The 19,058-nt window shown below is 45.6% G+C and overlaps 2 protein-coding genes across 6 annotated transcripts in view; one reads left to right on the top strand and one right to left on the bottom strand.

The window, feature by feature from the left end:
• The first annotated feature begins 183 nt into the window (after positions 1–183).
• RAB11A (RAB11A, member RAS oncogene family) lies at positions 184–14,566 on the top strand. Its single transcript, XM_015873328.3, has 5 exons — positions 184–313; positions 6,064–6,259; positions 7,178–7,371; positions 7,828–7,908; positions 12,864–14,566. The coding sequence occupies exons 1-5, from the start codon at positions 274–276 to the stop codon at positions 13,001–13,003; spliced, it is 651 nt and encodes a 216-aa protein (XP_015728814.1). The 5' UTR covers positions 184–273; the 3' UTR covers positions 13,004–14,566.
• A 2,171-nt stretch (positions 14,567–16,737) lies between these two features.
• Positions 16,738–19,058, bottom strand: part of MEGF11 (multiple EGF like domains 11) — a 254,537-nt gene continuing 252,216 nt past the window's right edge. For all 5 annotated transcript variants that reach the window (XR_014934255.1, XM_015873314.3, XM_015873316.3 and 2 more), the window contains one exon: positions 16,738–19,058. Coding sequence is in view for 4 of the 5 variants with exons in the window: in XM_015873314.3 (XP_015728800.1) it covers positions 18,898–19,058 (161 nt within the window). In the remaining variant the exon portion in view is untranslated.

Here is a 19,058-nt window from a genome sequence, read left to right as displayed (position 1 = left end):
CCGCGGCTCGTCCCGGGGCTGTGACTGCTCGGCGGACCCAGCGGTGCCCGGCAGAACTCGGCTGTACCGGGCCGAACTCGTAGCGTGTCCCACCGGCAGCACCGTCCCTTTAAGGCCGGGCGGGGCGGGAGGACGGAAGCAGCTCCGCGGCGCTGCCCCGGAAGGAGCTGGCCGTGGGCGGGCAGTGCGGAAGCGCTGAGGCGGCTGCAGGGAGGGGTTCAGCACCCGCTCCCGTCCCCGGCCCCGTCCTCGGCCTCCGCCACACCTCGCACCATGGGCAACCGCGACGACGAGTACGATTATCTCTTCAAAGGTAACGCCCGCATCTCCGTGCCCACCCGGGGGGGGTCACCAAGCGGCTCCGGCCCTGAGGGCCTTATCACAGCGGGTGGGGAGCGCGGCGAGAGCTGACGGCCCTGGGTGGGCTGAGGGCGGCGGGCGTCACCGTGTCCCGGCGGGTGGTGGCGGAGCAGGAGCTGCGGGCTGAGCTGTGTCACATCGGGGAATGATGCAGCTCATTTAACGCAGCGTTGTCTCTCGCTGTCTTTAGAGCCTCGTTCACAGCCACGAGCTGCCGAGACGCAGCGCTGGAGCTGCAGGCAGCGCCCGGGCTCCTTCTGGGAGCGCTGCTCGGCTGTTGTGCTGTTGTGCTGCCGTTTCGATGCTGCTTTTGTAGTGAGGTTCAGAAATTGGGTCTTTGAGGAGCTGTGGAAATAGCTGCTTATTGCTGTTATTACGTTGGGAAGTGGGATGTCGGATTTGGAATGTCTGCATTGTAATAGTGAGAGACAACAAGCTTGAGTGGTGAAACTTGGGTGTATTAAAGGAGAGCAACATTCTGTTCTGTATCCTTAAGCTCCAGTAATAACTTCAAGGAATTACAGTCTCATTGTCTGTATCGTCCAGTTTCCAAGTAGAAAACCTTGACCTGTAAGTCAGTCACTTGCACTGTTTAAGGTGAAGCCGGGCAGCATTAAGAAGAGCCTGTTTTCCCGGCTGGCAGCACAGGCCCTGCTGACCGCCAGCGTCATCACGTCAGCAGTTTGTTTTGGAGCCCGAGGTGTGCAGGTTATCAGGGGCGTTTTGTTACCTGTACTGACAGAACTGTGTAAATAAACTTAGAATTAATGCTTTGACAGCGGTGGGAGTATCGGCCATGCAGAGCCTTCTTGATAGAACTGCAAAATAATACAGTCGGGGTTCATTTTCATAAAGGGGGAGGGGGGGGTGAATCAAAGCTAAGTGAATTGATTGCCATTCCTAAAGCTTTTCATGTTGGAGTAACACATGGAAACTGCTGCAGTGCAGGGAGTGATAGGAAAACGGTCTTGTGGCGATGAGTGATTCAGGTCCTCCAGAGTTAAAGCAGGAACTCCATGCAGTGCTGCATAGCTGGGATTAATGTGGCAGCTGAAACAACATATCCAGAAATGCAGTGTAACCAAAAATTGTGGAAACAGTTCTGAGGACCCAGAGGAGCTGGTGTTGCCAAGTAGTCACTGCTCTGGAATGATCTTGGAATTAGTGAGTGGTTGTCTGAAATCGCTGTCTTGTTACCAGGCACTGGCCCAAAAGGCAAACAGTCGAAGTCCTTGGAAGAGGAAATGAGATGGTAGGGATCATTCCTCCGGTGTGTGAGCCTGAGACAGGAATCCCCTGGGGACAGCAGGAACATGTGGGCAGTGCAGGTGTACCAGTTTTGAAGGCAATATTGCATCTAAGAAGATGCAGGAGGACATCAAAATAATCAGTAGGTTGACCCATATTGAAGTGACGCTTTATCAAAACTAAAAGCAATAAGCAATGTTGGCAAATAGGGAAAGAATATAAAGTCTCTTAGTCTGTATGTGGACTTTGGAGTAGTTCGTTGCTGTAGACAAAAAGCATGCATGGATTTGGAAGACTGCAAAAACTCACAGAGGAAGAGATGTGTTGGGCACCTGGGTGTGCTGCTTACAGCGCTGTGTCTGAGGGCACTGCTGCTTGAAGATGGGAGGGCTTGCTATGCAGAGGTTGGCCTGTTTGTTCTGTTTGTTGCTGTCAGACTGGTCTATCAGGATGCTCAATCCAGGCAGGCAGTTCATTGGGGTTCATGGACTCGGAGGGATGTTGTTGCTGGGACTAACTTCAGGTTTTGATGTAAAAGAATCCAGACATGTTTTCTAGCCTGGCTGTCTCTTATTGCTCTTGAATTAAACTGCTGTTAGTGTGTTTGTGTGAGGTCTCTCTTCTTGTCCTGTTAACAGCAGCTCCATGGCAAAATCTGGCTGCTGGTGGTGTTCACAGGAGCCCACTTGCGCTGCTGCAGTTTAATTGCAGTAGCTGTTGTGCTGCCCCTTCCTGGCTCCACTGCAACAGCACTTTAGTATATGCTCAAACCTAACAGGCCAGGCTTAAAACAAGTCATTTTCTGGTAACTTCTTCATGTCCAGCTATGTGTGCATGTGCGTCCTTCCATGCTAAACCAGCTGGTTTCATTGAGAGAACAGAGCTGGTATCCCCCAGCAGCATGCTGCAGGAAACCCAGGGTCTGTGAAGCCCACTCCATAGAATTCTTGCTCCAATTTTAACAGGAAGAGAATATAAGTGTTGACATGAGGCTTAAATTATTGAGTAATATCCTTACTGAAGTGCAGCAACTTTTAACTCTTTGATTAATGTATTTATGGTTAATGAGTAGGAGCCAAACCAGCCCTCACTTCTGGAATATGTCTTCAGTGTTTTTCACAGACAAAGCTCAGGAGGATTAGGTTTGTACCCTGACCATCTGGAACTTTGGATTTGAGGTCAGCTTTCTTGTTTCCGAATGCAGACCTGGCTTGTAGCGGCATTCAGCTGATTGGTGGAAAAACTCCTGTTTCAGCTATCTGCTTCCTCGTTTGCGTCATGTTTATTACTCCAGCTTTTTCCTTTGCTGAAGGAAACTGAATCTGAACAGAGCTGCTGTTTTGACTTCAGACAATGCATTTTTTTCTCGTGTTTTTGTTACAGAAGTCTGTAGGGAAATGCAGTTGAATGGCAGGTAGTGATTCTTACAGTGGTAGCAATCCCTGCTCTTAGATGTGGAGGCTCTTTTGGGCTGAACAGACCTTCTTGCTTTGCTGTTATGCTGCACTCATGTTTTGGGTGGTGTGTAGTATGTGTGGGTAACAGATAAGCCTTACCCTAAAGGTGCCTTTGGAGCATATGACGCTTTGAGACAGAAAATGGATGATACAGGTGAGGGCGAGACTGATGTAAGACACGATCACATTAGGTTTGTCACCAGCTGGCTAGGAGATGTAGAATCAGGTCGTCTAATTCTCATTCCCTTTAAATCCCAATTGAAGTAGGCTGGAAGAGGTGTTCAGTAGGGTCTTGTGGGTGTCATAATGTGTTCAGGCTCTTTGTTTATCTGCCTCTTAGTAGCAGAGCTCAGTGCAGACAGGAGTGTTCTCAGACACTGTAACCCCTGACATGTATTAAATGGTGTAATAACCTTCCTGCAGCCAGAAGCAGCTAACATTGCTAGACTTATTTTCAATCTGATTAGGATGTCAGTAGTGTATTTTATGAGCTAGTAGAAATTCTTAGAAAATATTTCAATTAGAGGTTTAACAGAAATAAAATGTGAGTGAGAGTTGGGATGTTGGTGAAAGATTAATACATCTCTAAATGGCTCTTCAAGCAAGGAAATTGAATTCTTATTTTGGTCTTCTACAGAAATAAAACTGGGATTGCAGAATGAAATTCATACAGTCGCATGGACTGCCTTATTCTTTTTGTCCACCACATGCTTTGTTGCAGTGCAAAGTGCTGTGGGCAGTAAATGCATCATTTCAAATAGCTCGTGGTCGCACACAGTGAGCTGCCACATCACTGAAGCAGCAACAGGGAGCTGCCTGTAGTCAGCTGGGTTAGGGGATCCCTCCTGCTCCTCTTGGGTTATTCTCAGGCTGTGCCAATACTGGTGCCAAGAAGGTTATGATGAAGAAGGTTATTATGAAGGATGTATTTGAGAAGTCGGCTTCTTTAGGTGGTAGAATGAAGCTGAGAAGATGCGGCTGCTTTCTGTAAATACATGAAACAGCATAAACACCGCTGGGAGAAGAAACTAATAAGCTAATGGGCAGTGCTGGCACACAAACACTGCTACCAGCTGACCGCTAATTTCTTCTGAAAATTAGAAGGCAATTTCTAACCATTAGAGTGAGTTTCTGGAAGAGAAGCCCAGTAAAAGCTTGTGTGCAGGAACAATTAGTTTTGATGTGGAGTTAGATACCATCATTTCCCTCTCGAACTGTTTGCCTGTGATAGTTAAGAGTTGGGCTCAGGCATTCAGGGTCATTCCTGGTGTATTCCTCTGCTGAGAATGCAATATATGGGAACGCTGTGTAGTGTGAAATATCAAACTGAGGTGGTTTGATAAGGAAAGCAAAACGACAATTAATGAAATAATCGGAGCGATGGTTAATGCTGCTTCAGTTCATCATTGCATCCAAAGAACTGGTGGAAATGCAGAAGGTGTGAGGAGCCTTAGGTACCCGCTGACACTGCAAGCTGTTCCTGTGGCCCAATTAAGTAGAGGAAATAGCCGGCTTCAAGGAGGAAAGTAAAATATTTCCCTTTTTAATTGAGACACGTTAATCTGGCACTGGAGAGCACTCAGACATAAGTGGTGTGGCACTTAGATGAGGTGAGGAAGAAACCTGGTGGAGGAACTGCCCGAACTGTCCTTGGAAATGTGCAGTGAACAGCAGAAATACTTGTGAGGGCGGTAGGTAACGGATGGGATACGGCCTCTGGGGAACACAAAGTGATGCGTGTGGACAGCTTTCCTCATCTAGACAAGTTTTCAGCCCAATGAATACATTTATCCCAATGAATATAAGCATGATGTCATCTAAAACTGCAGCCTAAACCTGCTGAAAGAGTATTGAAGATCTTATTTGCCAATGGAAGAGGAAACGTATAGCAGCTTGCCTTGTGGTGATGATGTAATTAGGTACCCTGACCTCTGCACTGTCTTTATCACCCTTTGGCATCCTGTGTGCCAGGGAAGCTGCTCTGCTGTGTCAGGGCAGCTGACACCAAACCCTGCTGAACTGTCATGTGGGCAAACAGATCCTGTTTGCATTCAGTATACATGCATGCCACTCTCACTGTGGGTCCTCCTAAGAGAAGTGTTAAAGCTGTTCTTTGCTTTCTGCAGCCTCAGACGCTTGGCAGGCTGCTCGCTGAGTCAGCTGCTGGAGGGGGCTGCAGTGTGTCGGTGAAGCATTCTCTGTAAGGCTGCGTGAAGCTGGTGTTCGCTGCAATTCTCATTCTGTGGAAAGAATTTAGTAGATGCTTCTCGGCTCTTACAGTGAGGGAAAGCCCCGTTTGTCACAGTTGTGCATTATGTAAATAGGGAACGGTGGCCAGAACTCTGCTGTGTGATGCAGCAAACAGTGGGAGGTTTTATGCTGCTGGCCTGTCTCGCTCCTGAGCTCAGTGGACTCATTCCTCTGTTGTACCACACAGCGTAGTTAACACTGTGCTGCAACATCTTAAAGCTGAAATGATGTTTATTACTGTACAAACACTTATTTTTTTTTCCCAAAACAAGTAGAGTTGTGCTGTTTTCTTGTCACCCATGGCTCTCCTGCAAGGATGTGAGGGGTGTAGAGTGAAGGCAGCCTGCCCCGTGTGCTGGAATTAAGCTTCAGCAAAACACCTCTGTGGTTTTTCTTGTTTTAATCCTAGCGTTGTCACGAGGATGTGAAATCTAAACTGTCTCTGACTTTTGTACTTTGCCATGTGTGTTTTTCCTGGAGGAGGAATGTGATTCAGTACAAAACAAAGGAGACTGAAATGGTAACTGCTAAAAACCATGTCTGAAGTCTGTCTGAAATGCTGGTGTGACAGCACTGGTCCTCTGGAAATCTCAAGGCTTGGACAACAGACCCCTGACAAGGAGGGAGGTGGTTCTGCTATTCTTGTCCTTTGGGTTTTATTCTGGAAAACAAATGTATTCATTGCAGGTGGTTGTCAGCAGATATTCTACATCTGGGATGTGATTCCAATGTCATTTCTTTCTTCTAGTTGTCCTTATTGGAGACTCTGGTGTAGGCAAGAGTAACCTCCTGTCTCGATTCACTCGCAATGAGTTTAACTTGGAAAGCAAAAGCACCATTGGAGTAGAATTTGCAACAAGAAGCATTCAAGTGGATGGGAAGACAATAAAGGCTCAGATATGGGACACAGCAGGGCAGGAGCGATACCGAGCTATAACATCAGCGTAAGTGGCAGCCTGTATGGCCGGAGAGAAGCTTTTGCTGAGGAGGGTGAACTTGGGGCCCTTCTGATTCCTCAAACTGCAGAATAGGATGGTTTTATTTTCTCTTATAATATCTACATATAATATAGGGAAAGGAAGCTTGAATGTTATTCTGTCCTGAAGCTTGACATAGTATGAACAGATTTACTTCTCACTGCTCTCATGATATGTAACTGGAGGCGTTTCTGAGCTGAGAGACTTATTTAAATGCAAGCCACTGATGAAATAATAGCTGTGATGATGGAGGTTTTATCAGTGGTAACCTATGACCAGAACACCTCCTGTATCAGTAGGGAGGCACTGCTCACTTTGTGTGTTTAATGAAAAAAACAGCACAGCTAAAGCTCGATTTGAATAAAGCTGGAGGTAATTGTGGGGTGGGAAAGCACAACCTCTTTCTTTTTGAATGTGTAACTGTGCCTCTCCCTGGTCTGAGAGGAAACCAAATGGGGCATTTCATAAAGAGAACACATCAAGTTGATGGTTGTTTTTTTTTATGATCCAGTGAGTCATTATAAAGTCTTCCTGCTGCTCCGGGCTGTGCCTGTGCTGCACCCACAATGGTGGGTGGGGAGCCTTTCAGGTGTGGGTCAGAGGCTGAAGGTGACAGTAGATCCCCCACAGATACAGTGCTTCATTTTTGAGGTGCAGGGTAACCCACCAGCCCCTGAGCTGCCCTGGCTGCTGTTGTGGTCACACAGATTAACCCTGGTCTGGATGCTGTATTTCAGCTGCTTCAAGTCCCATGTATCATGCTGTGTGTTATTATTATTTTTAATATAACTGTCTTTGCAGTAGTGGGAAACAGTTATTACTCAGTAGCTTGTCACTTTCCATCATGTTTCTTGCTGGTTCTGTAACACATCTCTTCACCCACAGGTACTATCGAGGTGCTGTAGGGGCATTACTGGTGTATGACATTGCTAAGCACCTTACTTACGAGAATGTCGAGAGATGGTTGAAAGAGCTGAGAGACCACGCAGACAGCAATATTGTAATCATGCTTGTGGGAAACAAGAGTGACTTGCGCCACCTGAGAGCAGTCCCTACAGATGAGGCCAGAGCTTTTGCAGGTTGGTGAACTCAAAAGAATTTCCTAATTCAAACTGTCCAGACTCTGCCTACCTGATGTGAAATACGTGAGTGTACAGGTAGGAGGGAAAAGACTCAGTGCCACGTACTGCTGTATGTCTTTTTTCATTCAGTTAAAATTGAAGTTCTATAGAGCCTGCATGCTGATAGACTCTCAAGAATCTGCCAGAGGCACTTGAAAACAGTTTTAAAACAGACTTAGTTCCGTGCCTATGCATTGCTTTTCTTGTAGAAGCTCTGCTGGTGGGTTTAGGTTTGTGTTTTGTGCATGGTTTCAGATCATAAAGAGGAAAACCCTACAACTTTTAATGCTTTTTTTTTTAGCACTAATGCATCTATCTCATCAGCAACACCTCGTACGTTGTCTGGTACAAAAGTTCTTTTGGATGGGAGATAAATGTTATACATCTCTAATTATAGTATTTCTGTCCACACAGAGAAGAATGGTTTGTCATTTATCGAGACATCTGCTTTAGACTCTACAAATGTGGAAGCAGCTTTCCAGACTATTCTGACAGGTGAGTCATCTAATACTTTGTGTTTGGAGGAGGAAGGGCAGAACGCTGCTCTGATACGCAGCAAATAGGCATTTATTTGCCTATAAAGTGTGTAAAATTTAGCAATTCAATCATTCCTCACAGCTGTAATATTCAGACGCTGCTTTTGAAGTGTCATAGTTGATAGACCAGCACAGGGCTTGGGAATGAGTCTGGTCTTACTCACTTTGCTCTGCCCTGGGTTTCCAGTCTGCCTGGTTTACGTGCTTCACTTTCCCATTTGTGGAACAGGGAGTGGCTGTGTGAGAGAATTGTCTGATGCCCACCTCCACACAAAATGGCTATTGTCAGAGGAGAACGCAATCTACCTTGTTTCCATCACTATTAGTGAGCATAACAGCTGCCAAGAAGTGAGCAGTACTGTAGTCTGGGACGCAGTGACTCCTGAGTGCAGGGTGGTTGCTGTCAGTGCATATAATAAACCTGGCTGGACTTCTGGCCTTTGTAGCACGTGATAGCACTGACTGGTGCTGTTTTCATGCTCAGTGGATGAGGTACTTCCTTTTTGTTTAACCCCTTTGTCTGATAGGCGTAACTTCTCGCTTCTGTGACATTGGCAGCTAGTTAGATTTTTTTTTTTTTTCTCTCTCTCTCTCTTCTTGGCAAGTAATAGATACTTTCTTACACAAACGCATCATAAAGGACTTTTTAGCCATATTGGAACATGCAGTGCGGGAGGTAGCTAGAAAATTAATAAATATACATTTTGGAGCATTTTCTTGGGTTGTTTGAAATATATTATGAGCACCCTTGCAGTGGGGGGGTGGTGAGAGAGAGATCTAACTGCCCTCAGCCCCTTCGTGGACCACTCTGTGCCATTGCAGTGATGACTGGTGTGCTCTGGGCTGCTGCCTGTCTGTGTGATGCTCAGATACAGTATACTGCTGTTGTTATGGAGAAGCAGTTTACCTGTTGGGCACGCACTAGGCTGTTTCTTTTCTCTCTCCTGGTATGCTTCCAACAGCACTTTTTTATTCCAGAAGTTATTTTGGATTCTAGTTAGTGGAGGTTTGATATGCATATATATATAATATATGTATTTTTTGTTTGTTTGTTTTTCCTGGTTTTATTTCTGGAGGATAGCAGTCTGTAATGTGAGAGCAAATGATTAAGATTAGCCCTCAGTGGACTCTGACAGAGTGTTGGGGCTGTTGCTTTCTGAGAAACGTCAGGGCTCCCTGTGTTGCTGTGACAGTGTTTTGAACTCTTGGGCATGCGGACAGAATCCTTCTTGAGGAAGGGCTGGTTCAGCTGTGCTGGAAGAAACACTTCTGTTGATTAGTGGGCACATGGTTTGCTCCAGACATCAACTCCTGTTTCAGGGAGATAAAGATGAAGTAAATAATACATTAGCAGAGGCTTGCCTCCATCTCTGCTGTAACTGGCATGCAAAGGATGAATGTTCTGCCAATAAACTTCTTGATAACACTTCACAGCTGGCTATTTGTGTTAATGATTTGCTTTGAAGGAAAGAGGTGAGCAGTCATCTGAGGAATGTGGTTTTCAGAGTGACCCTGTGGAATCATGGATAGTCTGTATGTATGTGGCTGGGTTGCCTCCAAATGTAACCCTAGATGAATACTTGCTGTCATTTGAAGAAGAAAGTTGATAAAGCCAACAGGCTTTACCACAGGCAGCGTGTGGAGGAGGCTGACAGAAGGGGCAGGGCGTGCTGCTGCACCAGCTTAGTTAATATCTTCCATGCTGGGAAGAGTGCTGCAAAGACATCTTAGGCTGCTGTCAGTGCCTCTCAGCTGCTTAGATCTTTCCTGGACAGGGATGTCTTGACTGAGATCTGGAGCAAAACTCCTTTGTTTCCCTGCCCTACGGAAGGTGATCTGGTTGGGACAGTGGTCTACACCTAGATTCTCAGATGAAGCCACCTTAGGTCGATAGCTTTGGGTGTAGGAAACATGGATCTATTATAGTTAGCACAGTCTTAAGTGAGTGTGTGGTCTGTTGTTACAGATGGTAGCAGAAGAAGAAAACTTTCCTTTTGTCTTGCTGTGTTATAGATTTGCTGGAGAAGGGCAGTGGGGGGGGCAAGGCATTAAATCTAGTACACTTCCTCTCCTGTTGTTTGTACTAGGTGAGTTTTGGGGACCTTTTCCTTCTATGGCTTAGAATAATGGTCCCTGTCCAAGCTCCTCTGTTGTAAGATGTCTAGACTTCAAGGGCTAATTCTTGTGCACACAAAGCTGCTTTGTATTATTTGGCAAATATGAGAGACTGGTGTTTTAATCTTATCCCCTGTGAGCATTCACAGCAGGATAAAGCATCCTTAAAGTAAACTGGAGTCAGCCTCCGCTCCCTGCCTCATTCAGTGCTGCCTCTGTTCCTGTACCACATTCTTCTGTGGTTTCATCTCTAAGGAATCCCATCTCCAAGGAAACAACATCACAGAGTACTGACATTAAGAACGTTTCATAAGAACAGAACAAGAGGGATTTCCTCTTTTTGTTAGATCTATACACCTGAAAATGAATGAAACACTAGCTCTGGTTGAACAGACAAGGGCTGGGCAAACAGACAGCAGTTGTTTTTGTTGTTTTTTTTCCCAGCTCTTACAGCACAAGGCCTGTCTCACATGGTTACCAATTACGCAGAGAAGCATTCTGCTGACTGCGCTCTTAATAAGGTCTCTTTCAGTTACTGAGCAGAGCATGAAGTGTAGTGTCTTCATTAAAAAGTACGCATCTTCATTAGCTTGGCATTCCTCAATACAGATCAGTTCCAGTGTAGGCTTTGCCTCTGGGCATTTTGCTGCAGGAAAAGCAGGTTTAAGCTGTTCCTACCTCCTCCATCACACCAACACAACTATGTGTGGTGAAGGAGTGCAACTGTCATGTAGGGCAAAGTAGTTTTTAACCATTCAGGCTTTGATCTAGAGCAGCATCCTGCGTTTGCACAGCAGAGGAGCAAGAGGTGGCAGTGAGCAGAAGTGGAGCTGCTGCAGGTTGACTCGAGCAGTACTGCTGCTAGATGTTCTAGCAGGTCAGAGAGTGAGGATCAGATGGAAATGCACCAACCACAGCCAGAGGAGAGATCCCCTCTATCAGCAAAAAAAATTAGCACTGTTATTTTTAAGACTTTTGTTACGTGCTTTGAGATGAGGATGTTATGCAGAGGACATTGCTTATAGGGTAGGGGTGGAGGAATTGTATGACAGCTCATGTTGGAGAATGATATGAACTTAATCAGGAAGCTGCAGGTATATGGAGCAGAGAACTTGTCCTGAAGAATGCAGCGCAGATCTCTTCCAACTGTGCTCCCTCTATCTCTGCACATGTGCCCTTTGCCTGCCATGGGGCAAAGCTGATCTTTATTTCCAGATTCCCCCATGGGCTTACAGGTGGCTTTTAAGATCTGTTGTTGTACGCTTTCCTCAAACTTGCTAAGTTGTTTGTACGACATGGAAAGAACAGGGAACTTCACAGCTGATGAAATAAGAAAATCCTGCTTTGTGTCTATGATTTGGTTGCATCAGTGACCTGATCTTAACTGAATGTATTCAGAAGATCCAGCTTTCTGAGCAGTCTTGCTATGTGAGTTTGAGCCCTCACTCTAGAGGCCGGACAAACAGATTCTTTACAGTGCAGCTTGCAAAGGGCAAAGTTCCCTCTACAGACAATAGATACAGCACATTACCTGTGAGAAATTATCACTTGGTCAGCACTTACATGGATGTGTGCAGCCCTGCTCTTACTCTTCCTGGGGAGCACCCAGCCTGTGTTTGTGTTGGCAGCTTAAATCAACCCAAGCTTGTTGCATCAAGGGCAGGGTTTGCAGGCCTTGTTTATCAGGAACCTTTTTTAGCTCCTCAGTGCCATCGGTTCTCATCACAAACACAGGCACATAGCTGTGTGACCAGCCCTTGGCAGTGAACAGGACTTCTCTACACAAGGTTACTCGGTTTCCAGTACTGAAATGATGTCAGGATGTGCACTAAGCAGCAGCTCCTTAAAATTCTGAACTACTCAGTAATGACAAATCTCTGGTGGGAAAGAGGCATCTTGGTCTGGGGTCAGACAAGGTGCTTGGACCTTCATTATCCAGAGACTTTAGACCTACAAAAGAATTTGAACCTTTGTGTTTCACTGAGGCTATTTGCTAGCAGTGCTCTGCTCTGCAGACGCCCTCTTCTTGTGTGACCTGAGCTTATCTGGAGTGCCCCAGCAGGCAAATGGTGCGGGCAGTGCTGTGTGCTTGGTGCCAGCACACTGCTCTGTTGTGTAAAGCAGTTGTGGTGATGTCATCTCAGGGTCGGCTTTTTGCTGAAGCTGGAACACTTTTAATTGTTTTGAATTTGCAAGTGAGTTCCCAGCATTCTATTTTTTGGTGTCCTTTATTTCCTTTCTGGGCGAAGTGCTACACGTCACGCTTCTCTATGCATGCTGAAGGGAGTGGCTTTGTACCTGCTCGCAGTGTAAGTACAGCACATACTATTGGTCACAAGCAAATCCCAGGGACCTGGCAAAGCTTTCAGTGCAGGCGATAGGAAAGGCAGGGCAGTTTAACCTATGCTTTCTGCTGGGATTTCTTTGTCTGTAGTCAGTCTTCTCCACAGTCCTGAAGCTGTTCTGCACTAACACCCTGTTCTGAGAGCCACGAGATCAACTGGAAGGATTTGATGGTATAACATGGTGGATTCTCCACCTGTACTGAGAATCTGGATCTGTCTTTTTTTATTGCTTGTGGTAAAGCAGTTGTGAAAGAAATGTGTTTTGCAAAGATGGTTTATATTTAATTTGTAAATACAGAAGGCATCACATTTGAACTTCTTGTGAAAGCTGCTGTGCTTATCATTGCAGAAGTGTGGGAAATCTGGGGAAGCCAAGAATTGCAGAAAGCAAAGATGTTTGCTTTCTGATGTTGCTCTGCATGCACGTAACGATGGGCTCTTTCTCATCTTCCAGAGATCTATCGTATTGTTTCCCAGAAGCAAATGTCCGACAGACGTGAGAATGATATGTCTCCAAGCAACAACGTGGTTCCCATTCATGTCCCTCCAACCACCGAAAACAAACCAAAGATGCAGTGCTGTCAGAATATATAAGAATTGTTCACTCTTTCCTAAAAGGCTGTGTATATTCCCCAGGTCCAAGATTTAAATATATTTGTAATTCTTGTGGTTACTTTCTTGTGTTCTGTTACTGCTTATTCCTTTTGAATTTCTCCATGTCTTAAACACTTTGATTTCTGTGTTTATAATCTATTGCTTCTATGTGGCTGCAGTATTTTCCCAACGCTGACTTGTTGATTTTGGTTCAGTAAATAGTTTGGAGCTGAACTGATCTCTTTGCAGCGTGATGCCCGCTAGTCAGAACACAAGACACATTTAGTGAGCACTCGAAGATGTAATTCTGCTCCTTGCAAAACAATTATTGTCGGGTTAACTAGGAGAATATCTCTGGGCAGGATAATCTGTCTTTGTCTTAAGGTGTTGTATACTGCATCTAAAGCTTGATGGAACGCCTGTTGCTCTGAAGTGCAATTTTAATGTGAAGTTAAATGTCTTTGGCTACATCTTCAGACTGTCAAGAGGAGATCTTGCTATAGAATAGCCTGGGGGAGGAGGGGTTGGGGGGGAGTGAGCAAGAATTTCTCTCAAACAAGCAGCAGGGTTCTTGCTCCCAGTGAATGAGCTTTTGTGGTTTGGCACCTGCTGCAGGGGGCTGCGGTGCAGGCAGGGCTGCTGCAGGCGCTGGTGGGACTCACGTGAGCTGCCTTTGTGAAGCTGTGTGTGTCACTGAGGGTCACGGGAACATGCAGTGTGTGTTTGTGCTGCCTGAGGCTCAGCCTCCACAGTGCCAGTGCTGTCAGGGCTTGAGGATGCCTTTTTTCTTTCATGATACACAGACTTGAAGGATGCTGTCACATATTGCCTATTGCATATCAGTACGTGCCACACACATTAAGGTATTCAGATGCTCAAGTTGATCAGTCAGTAACTGCTACAACCTGGTCTTAGTTTTCAGTTCTCTTTCATCCAGTATTTTTAAATGATACCAGTGGTCTGGTACATGTTCTGTAACAACTATTGGATGCATTCATTTGGTGATTATCGCTCAGCTCAACTCATCTGCTCACTTAGTTCAGGGATCCATGAACTGTGCCTTCTGTCGCTGCACTCTGAAACCACTGCGTATCACACAGTACGTGCTATTCCCAGCCGCGCCATTAACGCCGAGATGTGGGGGCTACCAGCACTGCGGTTCTACTGGATTTAAAAGAACTGTCTGTATAAATGCTGGCTGTTATCTGTACAATTAGAGGAAGTAATTGGCTGTAGGGGATGTTTCTCAAACTCTGATATGACCCACTTAGAACATCCGGATTTGGGTAGGCACTACCAGCTGCATTTCTTACCCAACCTTTCTGTCTTGCGGTGCTCATGATGTGTAAGGCACACGGAAGGCATTGCTGTAGTCGGTCACTTTTTTTTTTGTTTTTAAATCCATTTCTCCTCCTAATATTAGTTCTGAAGATGCTACTTTCGATCTGTTTGTAAATTACTTTGTATTTTATGCATGTACTGTAACTTGATTCATTATTTTTTTAGATTGATTTAAAATATATTCATCCATGATTCTAATAAAGAATTACAGGGGACAACTCAGCATGGTGTTGGGTGCGCTTTTTGGGAGAAGTGGGATTTGACTTTAATGTTTTTACTTGTTAGCAACTAGTACCATTTCTTGGAACCGGGAGGACACACCAAAGTGGAAGTACTCCCAGAAGGGGAACTGGAAGGGCTACATGCTGGGACCAGGCCTGCAGCTTTTAGCATGACAATTTGGCTGCTTTGGGCTGCCTTTATGGTGTGAAGAATGAGGACTCTGTCTTACCAAATCCCTGAATAGCTTTTACAAACCTCATTTTTCCACATTACCACCAGTAAAAAAAAATAAATCCTATGGAATGACAGACTGCTGCCTTCTACAACAAACTATTTCAGCTGTTTGATCCTACCTGGTTGCCTTCTGCTGGAGGAGTGGTGCCATAGGAGCCAGCCTGCTGAGCACTGTGAGTTTTGGAAGTCACCTCAAGAGCACGTGGCAGCACTGAATCCTTCTGCCTGAACCAGCCTTTTGGGCCTCGGTATTGCCAGAGTCAAGACAAGGTATAAAGTGGGGACCGTCCTCACTGTTCTGTTCTCAGAGCACTTTGGGCAGGCAGCAGTGGATGTCACAATTAAATTCATTACTGTGGCAGCCAAGCCATAAATCTGCCAACTGGAAATGCAAGGGTGAGTTTCACTTTGCTTCCTTTTCTGATTCATTTAGCCAGCAGCCTGACTCAGCTGTCACGTCAGGCTTGGATTTCTTATAGCTTTATGCAAGAAGCTTCCTTCTGCAGTAAATCTGAATGCAGCAGAGCCTGCTGGAATGCAAGCCCCAGCTCAGCCCCATGCAGTGTCAGTGTGGGCACACACTTCCTCCTCCACTGTGTGATGAGAAGCATTGCGTTGTGGTCCTGGGCAGCTGTGCAATGGCTGAGTGTGCTCTTAGGCAATATAAGAAGTCTTAATTATTTTCATCAGAACTTTACAAGCAATAATCACGAAACAGGCCTTAGACAGGAATGCCTTGCTAAAACTGATTTTGTAATTATGAACTGCTGCAATAGGGGATCCAGAATTTTCATGCAATAGTTTGTAATGCCTTCACAAGCTATGCTGCCTTCTACAGTAAAATCACATGGTATGCGTACAGGGCTGTAACTTCCTTGGTATTAAAGCCTTTGCCTGCTGTTCTATGCTTTATTAACACCTTTTCCTAATGGCTGCAGGGCTGTGGCTGGTCCTGAACTGTGAGACAGGGCTGGGCTCAGGAGGAACCTCGCAGGGGACTTTTGGAGAGGCAGCACAAGGCACTGGTCTGGATGCTGACCTAATGGTATTGCTCCCACTCAGCTGCTGGTTAATCATCTCTGCTGTAACTGGAGTTCATTCTGTGCTGAAGTGTCTCTTCTCTGCTAATAGGAGGTGACTGATTATAACAGATACAGCTTTTGAGCCCTGAAATGAGCTGTCTGAGTTTATGGGATCTCCTGCATAATGCTGTAAAATTGGATTTTCTCACCAAGAGCTCTTGTTCTCATTTACATATCTGAAAGTCCTGACCTTAACAATTCTGAAGCTGTTTGGTGGGTATCTGTGGTTCCTGTGCGATGGCAGTTGAAGTTCTGACACTGAAGCAGAAAGTACGTGGCATTGTTCTGATGTAAAGACATTTTTATTAAGCTGGAATTACTTACTCCATCAGTTCAAACCTGATGAGTTTCCAGACTTAAATAGCTTATTGAGTGTGGCTTGTCAAATAAGAGGATTACATGCTGGGCTTTAGTTAACAAGATCTTTAGAAATATGAAGCACAAATATTGAAAAAGCTTCAGTATGCAGCTGTCTGCTGCATTGGTCCAATGTCATCAATTCCAAAGATGTTTCTGCTGCAAATTCATGCTTGTGATTTATTGATTGGGAACAGTTGGATGCTGGGATGGCTGCTGTTTGCCTGGTGCTGGGGTCACTGCTGGCCTGTGTCCTCCTGTGCCTACTAAAAGCACTGCAACCCACTGGTGTCACTGCATGCCATTGGGACATGGCTGAGAGGCATTGCGTAAACAGCAGAGAGACGTGGAGCTGTCATCACCTTGTGTCTGCCTCACCGAGGTCTCGCTCAGACCTGCTAAGGTTCAGCTGCTGCAGACAGGAGCTGCCAGAAGAGCTGGACAAAAGCTGCGTACTGTGCCAGCTGCCACTTGTTTTAAAGTTTGAGAAAGACACGCTGAGAGAAATCGGATTTATTTTGTACAAGGTAGGATACCTTTGCACAGTGAACAAATATATTACAAATCTGTCTTGCCTTAAAAAAGTATTGCCATTTTGGTGCCTATTTTCTAAGCTAATGCTAATAATATACAAGAAGGTACTTCCTTTGTTTTCTTTTTTTTCCTGTTAAGCTCTATGCACATTGTTGCATTTGGTTTGAAAATCCAGCTTTGAAAAAAAAAACCAAAAACTGAGCCTCATCTCTGCTCTCTCATCTCAATGTCGACAGCAACACACACAGACACCGGTCAGGCTGGGAGCTGTGACTGCTTGTGCTAGATGGCAAGGTAAGTCTCTAACCGGAGCATTCCTCATCAAGCTGCATTTCTCTTGGTATTTTTGAGGTAAGACTTTCCATTCATTTATGCAAAATATACCCCTCCTGGCCCTGCAAAATAAGTGCCAACTTACATCTCACATAAGGCTTCCCTGGAAAATAAAACTACTATTGCTGATCGGTCATCGCCCCCATGCACGCATGCAGCATTCATGTAAATACTTTGGAGCTGTCTTGTAACATGAAAATCTGCTTCTCTGCAAGCCTCGGGGGGAATCTCTGGGCTCAGCTCTGCTGTCTGGATCTCTTGGATTGCATGTAGGGGTTCAGAGCTGGCACCGCCATCCCAGCTGCTGCAGGGGTGCTGTGGGGCATGGTGCTGCCCTACCTGCAGTGCTCCGATACCTGCTGTCACATGGAGCTGGCTCTGAGCTGCTGTCCCCACGTCAGCAGGGTCCTCGTACCGGTCCCCTAGGCCAGCAGCTTCCATTGGCGGTCCATGTGTTGAGCAAACAGCTGGTGGTGGCTTGGTTCTCTTCTGCTTCCATCAGACTGGCGAATGTGCAACAGAATGTTTTTACCCTTGAAGAGGCAATCAACTTGCTACTTTGCGTTTGCCTAATAAAATTACATACTTAGAATCAATACTACTTCATGCTCAAAATCTACAAGGATCTGCTTAACGGCAAGGATTCTATTTCCTAGGTCAATAAAGATTACAAAAAAAAAAAAGAAATCATGGTGGCTTATTCCAAAGCTTTCCCACAGGTCAACCCCTCGATCATTGTTTCACAAACAGCCGCTGAAAAAAGAAAACCCGTTTTCAGCTCAATGTAACAACGTGTCAGGTAAAATTGTCAACAGATGAAGTTGCACTACATGGTAATGCACATCAAATTAAAGGGCGTCGTGAAGGGCTGCCAGGTGCATCGTGGTGACGTGGTTTGCCAGTGATGAAGCCAATGTAACCTAGTTAGGAAACCGGACCAGGGTTGTTCTGTGCAAACCTGCAGTGTCCCAGGATGCAGGTGAAGGTGTGTCTGTTTGCACCACCCAGAAAAGCTGTGCATTTATCTAATGAAAAAGGTGTATGAGGAAAATTAAAGCGTAGCTATACCAAAATATTCCTGGCTTGTTCGAAGTGCGGTAAGCTGGGCATGAGACTCATTGCTTAAACTTAAATCGTTGACAAAGATCACTGGATGTTTGCCAAGGTGTTATATTTTAAGACTGTAATAGAAGATGTCTGTGTTGATATTCCTGTACTCCAATACCCTGGTACTGAATATAAAGATGAACTGAGCACTAATTACCAAGCACAGACTGCACAGGATGCCCACGGTGATGGCAGTGAATGAAGTTTCCAGGCAGTGAAACAAGCAGCTTTCCTACTTTCATTCAGAAAAACGTCCCATTTCCATGACAGAGATGTGAAGTGTATCCCAGCGTTCCTAACGGTACAAGGTTTTCTGATGCACTTGGTAGAAATGTATGTCTGTCTCTATGTCCTCCTACTCAGCGTGTTGTGTTTTACTGTACAGCAAAGCCAGCGTTAGAATACACATGGCAGAGAGCTTTTGCCTGGAGCATGTGGACACCTCCCAGGGGTGATGTGCTCCAGTGGCACCTGGAAAAGGTTCTCATTAGTTCTTGTGACCCATATAAAAAAAAAAAAGTCTTTTTAAATAACATCATGCAGCAGCAGCTGGCCCAAGCTGATGTTTAGTTACGTTAGGTCCTTGCAGCCTAAAGTCACGTCAGCATCCTGCAGTGCAGAAAAGGATTGTCTTCTCTTTGCTTCCTCAGAGCTTGTGTTTGCAGCACAGTGAAGTCCATCCCTTTAAGACTGCTTGTCCCAAGATGGCCCGTGTGTCGGGCTGTGCCTTACAGGGAGGAGGTCGTAGTGACTAGGAATGTGACTGTTCCTAGGCAGGTCGTATGGACTTTGGAGGTAACTGGCACTCCGGGCACGGGCATCTTGGACCACGCTGATGGTGGGCT

The sequence above is a fragment of the Coturnix japonica genome, chromosome 14 (genome assembly GCF_054131305.1).
Source record: "Coturnix japonica strain WE chromosome 14, WE-NBRP24, whole genome shotgun sequence".
NCBI classification, from domain to species: domain Eukaryota; kingdom Metazoa; phylum Chordata; class Aves; order Galliformes; family Phasianidae; genus Coturnix; species Coturnix japonica.
The sequence above is the reverse complement of the archived record's forward strand: the minus strand, read 5'-3'. Positions and strand labels throughout refer to the sequence as shown.

Excerpts from the sequence above, each read along its gene's own strand:
- RAB11A (XM_015873328.3), top strand. The coding sequence starts at position 274 with ATGGGCAACCGCGACGACGAGTACGATTATCTCTTCAAAG. Across the intron at positions 314-6,063 it reads GTACGATTATCTCTTCAAAG|TTGTCCTTATTGGAGACTCT; the intron begins GTAACGCCCGCA and ends TCTTTCTTCTAG. Across the intron at positions 6,260-7,177 it reads TACCGAGCTATAACATCAGC|GTACTATCGAGGTGCTGTAG; the intron begins GTAAGTGGCAGC and ends CTTCACCCACAG.